The 8,201-nt window shown below is 40.3% G+C and overlaps 2 protein-coding genes across 3 annotated transcripts; one reads left to right on the forward strand and one right to left on the reverse strand.

Moving 5' to 3' along the window:
• Positions 1–288: 288 nt before the first annotated feature.
• trappc6bl (trafficking protein particle complex 6b-like) lies at positions 289–4,366 on the reverse strand. Of its 2 annotated transcripts, XR_005071772.1 has the most exons (8): positions 4,205–4,366; positions 3,807–3,904; positions 3,509–3,576; positions 3,307–3,424; positions 2,928–3,011; positions 2,660–2,753; positions 2,114–2,311; positions 289–1,940 (listed from the first exon to the last, which is right to left on the reverse strand). XR_005071772.1 is itself a non-coding variant. In XM_037081042.1 (7 exons), exons 2-7 carry the CDS (start codon positions 3,900–3,902, stop codon positions 2,280–2,282), a joined length of 492 nt encoding a protein of 163 aa, XP_036936937.1. In that variant the 5' UTR covers positions 3,903–3,904; positions 4,205–4,366; the 3' UTR covers positions 289–2,279. The 2 variants fall into 2 exon arrangements, 1 of the variants encoding a protein (XP_036936937.1); XM_037081042.1 differs by having other exon boundaries at positions 289–2,311.
• A 159-nt stretch (positions 4,367–4,525) lies between these two features.
• bloc1s3 (biogenesis of lysosomal organelles complex-1, subunit 3) lies at positions 4,526–6,987 on the forward strand. Its single transcript, XM_037081028.1, has 5 exons — positions 4,526–4,655; positions 4,851–4,966; positions 5,137–5,323; positions 5,504–5,604; positions 6,155–6,987. The coding sequence occupies exons 2-5, from the start codon at positions 4,853–4,855 to the stop codon at positions 6,338–6,340; spliced, it is 588 nt and encodes a 195-aa protein (XP_036936923.1). The 5' UTR covers positions 4,526–4,655; positions 4,851–4,852; the 3' UTR covers positions 6,341–6,987.
• Positions 6,988–8,201: the final 1,214 nt, after the last annotated feature.

Consider the following 8,201-nt stretch of genomic DNA (forward strand, 5'->3'; position numbering starts at 1 on the left):
CTTCTGCCAAACTTTCCAGGATGTCGGCCTGTGTATTAAAGGGGGATTATGTAGTGCATCTTTAACTGATGTTTTGTAAGTAAAAATAGCCAGTTGGCTCAATGTGTAACAGCCGTTATGTCATATGTTTGATGAAATATCAATGCTGTGGTTTCTCCTTGCATGACAATGAACAACTTCAGTGTTGTGTATAATATGGACAGTTGTCAACTGCAGCAGTAGGAGCAAATATGAAAAGAAGAAGCCACATGACCGTTGACCACTGACAGAGACACAGGGAGCACATGATATGAATAAAGTTACCTGTAACAACCTTTATTGTGTAAAACTATTACACTGATGGCAGTGGAACACTGGAACACAGTCAGGGGTACTTTATTAGAGCACAGACACAAATAAAAGCAGAGTGGGAACCATTACACATCAACTAGCGCCATGCTGTCAATGTGGTGCCAAATGTAACTACGATGAAAATACAGAGGGTTACTAACCTAAAAATATTGTGCCAGGTCTGATGGTGGATTTCACTGAACCTGGGTAAGCGTCTTGTAAAAACCAACCTATGATTTTCTTGACTTTACAGTTAAGCCTTCTGGGACAAAACACTGATACAGAGTATCTCAGGAGTGAAGTACACTCACATCCAGCACAACCTCTTAATACCAAGCTCATGATATGGATCAACAACTTGAAAGAAATATTAATAACTTAAGCAGGGGTGATGGGAAGTGGACAAGCTGTTGGCCAGTGCACACAGCGAAACGTGTTCTCAAGTAAAAGGGAGAACAACAAAAGAAAAAAGGAAACATTTAATTTACATGAGACAGCTATGACTAAAGTTTTCTTATGATGAGGGGAAACTGCTGAGGGTATGCATGCATTTTGTGTAGTCACATATTAGTTCTATCAGTAACAAAAACAACATAGGCTTTTGAATAAGGTGGAACACTTGATGAAGTGACAGACATTAAAATAATGACAGCTTTCTGTGTCCCTCTAGTGGCACAAAGAGGCAACAATATCTACCAGAGAGGTGAACTGCTTTATCACAATGTCACTATGCTGGCGTCTCTTGTTCAGCTGGCCTTGTTTTAGTGCTGCTCTTGACACAACATTATTATTCCAATTTGAGGCAATACGCTGTCGACAGTATGGAATAAATAAAACAGCACATACTTATGGCCTTGGTGTTTTCAGCTGTTATACGGCTCATATTTGAGGAGACCCAAGGCGTCATTTAAAGAAATCCACATAAAGAGATTTCAAATGCCTCGATCAGACTTGCAAAGTAAACCTAGTACTATATGTTTACATATCAATGCTGTACAAAGGACAACAAATGTACACGTTGGCACATAAAAACAATAGCCTAGTTTAAAAAAAATGATCGCCAACTCTGAAATGTGACATCGCTTCACAGAAACTGAGTGATGCTCACCAAGAAAATGTCTTTCCACTTTTAAACTGTGGAAAAGCCAAGAATTATATTATTCCTTTACCCAATGACCACCTGCACACACTGAACACTCAGCTCCTACAGCAATCTGCTACGAGGCAGAGCAAAGCACCAAGAGCTGGTTACAGCTACTCAGCGAATCTGCAGAGTAAGTGTTGAATAATGAATCTGACGTGTCAGGTGTTGTGATTTTTAAATGCTCTCTGGCTGTTATTTAGATGGAGGCTAGAAGAGCTTCATAGATCTGTGATAGCAACTAAAATGATGTCATTTATCCTAAATTCTGCTGATTTCCTTTACGATTTGCAATTATTTCCAAGTAACCACTCAGTATTTTCAATTTGAAGACTCAAAATTGCAACACATTACAAATAATTTTACATTACCATGTGTTTACTTTACATTCACATTATTGCCATTGACAGTTCAATTTTTTTCAAGCTTGGCCATGTGGGGTGAGTCAGGGCCAGGCACCACTTATTTACTGAAAACATAAGTTGAGAACATCATTCATTACTTCGCTCAAAAGCCAAAATAACCAAAATAATAATGTTAACATCAAGACACAAAAAGGAATCCAACAAATCTTGTTCTGTATCAGAGTACCAGAAGTAAAAGGTAAGCCCCAGCTAAACCTTGTCAATCTGTCAGGCGTACCTGGTTGTCATCAGAACCTGGCTTAGTCCGGTTTGACCCAGTTGTAGAAATCAGGGTGGTGTCTGATTGTCTCTGTGGTTGGACAGGGAGTACTGTCCTCTTTTAGGATTAACAGAACCCCCACAGGGCCCTGGTCATCACCATCAGGGTAGCAAAAAGGGTCAGGTCACAACTTCTGGATCACCACCTGGAACTTGCCTGGCAAAACAAAGAATAGGAGAGGTGACCACTTGTTTAGAGCTTGATAGAGACATCATTTTTAAGAAAATGTTACTCATGGATGCCTCATGAATCTGACCAATAAATCCAGACTTAACTGACCACATAATCAGTATGACTCCACGCATGGGAAAGAAACATTGTGCGATTATTGACAGCCAATGAGCATGTGACCCTTTCACATTGGACAAAAACCCACTGACACATACGAGCATCTGGCTTTTGTCAATCACCTATTCTAGTGGGCTTGCCTGTTTAAAAAAAAAAAAAAACGTGTGCTAATTTTGGTGTACAATTGTAATAGATTGGTATTCGGAGTGTACTTACAGGACGGCATAACAGAGACCTCTGCTGTCACCACGCTGTCCATACCTAGGTTAGATAGCGCTCCTCTCACCACACCGCACGAAAAAGCAAGGTACTAAAAGGAAATACACACATACACACAGAGAAATTAATTGTAGCAACAATGCAATTGATTCTGATTAAAAAAGGGGGGGAAATGCCTTGAGGGCCTCCCTCTAGTTGATTCCCATGTCATGGCATTAAGAATACATCATGGTGTGTGAGAGAGAACGGGAGAAATAATGCACACCTTAGGAGCCTGATCCAGGTACTGTTTCCCATTCGATAGTTGAGTTAGCAGAGAAAACTTGTTGTCCTGCAGAACATAGGTACCCTATGGTAGAGAATAAACAAATGTATAGTATCAATCGCTGAAAAACAGGTTTACAGTCAAGCCTTTTCTTCCATGATTTATGTGCATAACCATGTAACAGGTGATTTATAAATATATATTTTAATATATTTATTGTAACATATACACTCCAGTCAGTCAGCAGAAATGTCAGTGACTGGAGATATAGTTGTAGCTGACCAAGAGCCCCCTAAACACTACACACCCGGCCCAAAGCGTGGTGTTCCATTTTTCGTTGTACCCTGGCTAGTTCACACCCTCAATATTTTGATTGTACCTGGTGGTTTGTTCTGAGGTTGTCAACCTGCCTCCTGAACACCTTCGTCCAGAAGTCTTTACAGACAAACTTCATTACATCTAACTCGTCCTTGAAGCTGGGAGAGTCCCGGGTCAACCTGGAGAGAGCACAACAAACATTTAACAGGATGCATGTCACACAGCATTTACTGCTGCACATACAGTGTGAGGGCTTTCCCTACCTTTCAATGAGTCCTTGTCCCACCCTGAAGCCCATACTTTCAAGGACAGAAACACAGACAGCTCTGTCCTGTGAAGACATTCAAGAGGTTTAATTAGTAAGTGGGCAACAATTCGTTGTGTGTGTTTATTTTTAAGAGCTGTCCTGTAAATGGTCATGCTGAGACTGCCATGTTATAATCAGATATAATCAGTGATTATCACGGTGCAAGGTGAATCCAGACCACAGTGTAACTCATGGTTAAATCTCTCGTGTATATTATGTGTCAACTGATTGATTCATGTCTTGACTGAACACACCTTGTTGTCCATCTCTCCTTTACCGGCTTGCTGCTCCTTGTAAACATGAGACACGATCTCCATATGGAGAAAGTCAAACAGAGATTCGTCTGCCATTCCTGACAGACACACAAAGGGGATAATATAACCCAGTACAATGTTACAATGAAAAGGTTTCACTTTATCAAGCTAGCTGTGCTCAAAAACACAAAACAGAACGGCGTTGCAGGTAGCTTAGCGTTAGCTAAACAGCTAGCAGCTAACTAGTGTTTGCTAGCAACGTTCTCCGGGCGGTGATAAACATTTTTTTCTTATCTCGACATAAGAGAGGTAGTGAGGAAAAGGTATGATACATGTAACGTTGTGTATGTCATAGATTGCAGTTAATATGAAATAATAAAACGTTAACGCTACTGTACCTGTAATGACTGTTGGCTACACGACGTAAACGAGTCAGCTTCCTTGGTTGCACTTGGTATTAATGCCAGGGTACTCCTCAGGACTCATTTAGGGGGAGTTACGAGAAGTCAACCCCCTTAAATACCATGAAAAGTTCCCGTTAATGCCAGGAAATGTGTTCATTTAAAAACTTATGTCATGCAAAAAATGATTCCTCCAGTAATAAAACACATGTTCCCGAGTGGTGCCTGAAACACATTAGAAAATCACGCACAAGTTCACATCCGGCGTACGCCGATTTCATTATGAAACGAGCTCTTGTGTACATGACGCGTTTCTTCCAATCGCGTTATGAGACGTCACATCTCACATGACCGGATATGTCTGATCGGATTGGGTTGCGGGACAACAAGCTAGTTCCTTATTGCTCATGTGACTTGTGTGTTTGACATCTCAGAGGAGGTTTGACAGGTTTGTCCTTTTTAACTGTATTTTTTAGAAACTGAGCTTTAAGCAAATATTAATTTATCTTGTACTGAGAGCAGAATTGGGGCAACATTTTGTTTTCGGTGTCATTTCCGGTTGTTTACATACAGCAATAACACATATTTGTTGTGTAGCTAACGACATTTCGTTTTGTGTGTCTCTGTACGTGTGTTTGTGCAGTCATGTCAAACAGGTACCAGATAGTGGTGCAGGGCGAGGCCTCAGAGACAGACTCTGATGATGAGGTCTACATCACCTCAATGCCTGCTCCCCAGACTGCCACAGCTGGAACCAAGGTTGTCTTGCAGGCATTGCCTGTGTGTGTGTGTGTGTGTGTGTGTGTGTGTGTGTGTGTGTGTGTGTGTGTGTGATGGCAAGTGAATTAATAATAAGTAAACAATGTCTATATCTCTACTGTCATCACGGAGCTGCAATGTGCTTTGTTTGTGGTTTTGGATGCCTTCAGGTTCCTGGGGAGGCGTCTGAAACAGACAGTGAGGGTGAAGAGGAGCAGGCAGACCGAACCTCTACAGTGAGCCAGGAGAGCACTCAGATACTAAGGAGAGACCTGCCTCCACTTATAGTGGTTAGGGACCATCCTGATATACAGTCAGTAGTGGAGGACCGGCCGAGCCCGACACACAAGTCACACGGTGAGGACACAAAATTGCACGATATTTTAAAGAATATGTGACAGAATACCCTGAGCTAAATTGGCAATTTTATTATGAATGGACCTATTATGAAAGGTAAGTGGACCTTTGAGTCCACACACTGAACTGTAGGAAGGCAGTTTGGATCTCAGTCATTTCAGTATGTAACTTTGTTTCCAGGTGACACCCTCTTACAGCAGAAGCTGCAGGAGTCTAACATGCGGCTGTATACTGACGTGGGACAGACGGTACGGCAGGTTTATGGCAGTGCCAGTAAAGAGGTACGCAGATATGCTTAACGCACGACACTTCATATCACAGATGCCCTTTATACATCATATTTACTACAAAGACCACTGCACTGATTAAGAATATTTGTAACTTTCTGCTTAATAAAGCAAAAGTAATCAGACACATGAAAAAGTAGAAAAGAGAAAAAATGTATTGATCCATGAGGTAGGTAATTGAGTTATGTTACAGTTGCTCCTGTCAGAAAAGAATTGTTGATGTGTGGATCGATTTTTTAAAAAGTGTAAAACAGAGAGTAGATAACAAGAATTGAGAGTATTTTGAAACAAAAACCTATAAAATGTAAGATATGTACGTGAAACTGATATATGGTAGCTATTTAGAGATAGAAATCTAAGGATATGTGCCTCCTACTACACTACCTAGATCATTTTGAGTAATAGAAATAGTTAATACAGTAGGCCAGAATTAACAACAATCCTGTGATAAGTATCTTGTAACAGCTAATTGAATGTGAGCAGCGTTCCCTCTTTCAGTAGTTTGGATGCTGTGGTTGTTTGACTCTGACTGTTTGTGCGAAAGGTGCAAAGTGCGACAGCTCAGCTGAACGCTTCGCAGAGCGCCATCATCAACGCCTCGCACAGCATCCGATTAATCCTTGACGACCTGAAGGCCGTGTCCGAGAAGATCGACATCATCACCAGCTGTCAGATTCTGCCTGATATAAATCTCAATAATCCAAATAATAACACTGCCCCTGTACCTTAAAGAAACAAACCAGTATATGTTTTTAAATATATGTTATGGATGGATGTATTTTCTCTGAACTTTAGAGTAGGATTCAAGCTGGAAAGAACAGCATGTTGGCTTTACTTCATTGTTTACAAGCAGTGCCTTCACAAATGAACAGACATGTATATTTAACAGTCACACAATATGTATTTATTTATCTATGAGGATTCTTTGTCCTGTGTGTAAAGCTTCGGGGATATTTCTGCAAAAGAGTAGGATTCTAGGAAAAGACTGCTTCTATCATTTCATGTTTTGAGATACATTTAACATAGGAATGTGTATGTGCTGTAAATATTAATATAACTCAACACAACCTCTTAAACCACTGTACACTGTTTCACTATTTTTAAGTCACAACATTTGCTGTGTGTTGTATGCTCCTCTGTGACAGGTCAAGGAGGCAGTTCCTTTTTTTTCAGCCTTTTGTGAAATTAATTTGTCTCAGTCATATAACATTTTTTTGTCAAGAGTCTGTAAATGTGTGTGTGCTGGGACACCCTGATAGCTCACCTGGTAGAGTGGACAGCTCCTGCACTAACAACATGTCTTCCATCACCCTTTCAGCTATTTCCTGTCACTCAGCTGTCTTATCGAATAAATGCTAAAGAAGCCCCCCAAAAAAGTGTGTGCTACTGCCCTGGTGGTTATTTCACAGATGTTGCTTTGAATGATGGTAAAGGTGAAGATACTCGAAACAACTGGAAAGAACATTCTCGCTTTAAATTAATCGGTTAGAAATATACATTTATTTAAAAAAAACACAATGTAAAAAAGAAAACAAATACATACAGAAAACAAAGAGTATGAAAATAAATTCCTGTGATTGTGTATATTTTGCCACTACATCTTTGATTGTATCAAACTGAATACCAGTAAATTAACCTCAACACTAACAATATCATAGACTGCTACTGATACAATAGGCCTGATATGTTTGTATTCGTGCCCTGTAGTGCTTCAACTCTCTTCTGTGTGCAAAGCACGTTGTCTCATCCTTCTACTTGTCCTTTCCATTCATCTATCAATTAGATGATTTCCCATTTCTACATCTGTCTGTACCGTCCAACAAGCTTCATGTCCATCCATGACCGGTGTGTGTGCAGGCGTGTCATATAGGTGTGTAGATGTACACTAACACCACAACCAGCAGGTTGAGAAATGTGCCCACAATACCCACAATGCCAAGTATGTTTTCGAGGTCACCCTTGCATCTGCACGACTCAGGGGGCGTGCTGACAGGTTCGGCCACCTGGAAGAAAGAGACAGGGAGGGAGACGATCAGCTTAAGGCCGGCACTCACTCAAAGCAGGATGGTTTAGATTCAGTGTCTTGATGTGTTTCAACCACACGATGGCGCCATCGACGCAATCATGACAACACACAAAACATGACTGGAGACTATCTGCAAGCTGTTTATTCAGTGATGGAATGGAACTGAGAACATTCGCTCAATTACTGAACATTGTGCATGTGCCACTACATTTGGAGGTGCATATATTTTTTATCATGTGTATGTGTTTTATGATGCAGTGAAAGAAGTACGCTAATCTTTAACTTCAGTGAACTATCTCAGGGTAGCAATACTGTTTCAATGTCATGGCATGCATATACTCATTATGCAAAATGGCCCATATCAGAATAAAAAAGTAAGAGAATTCAATATATCATTTGTAATAATATTAGTAATATATAATATTACTTTATCAGGTTATAATATTAGTAATATATTCTTATTACTGATGCACTGATGTGTAAATCACTTTAATGCTGCTGTTTCTCAGTTAGAGCTCATTTTGATGTTTTTATAGACGAGTGTGTGATGGGTCAATAAAGCTTT

Source organism: Acanthopagrus latus, chromosome 2, assembly GCF_904848185.1.
Source record: "Acanthopagrus latus isolate v.2019 chromosome 2, fAcaLat1.1, whole genome shotgun sequence".
Classification (NCBI taxonomy): Eukaryota; Metazoa; Chordata; class Actinopteri; order Spariformes; family Sparidae; genus Acanthopagrus; species Acanthopagrus latus.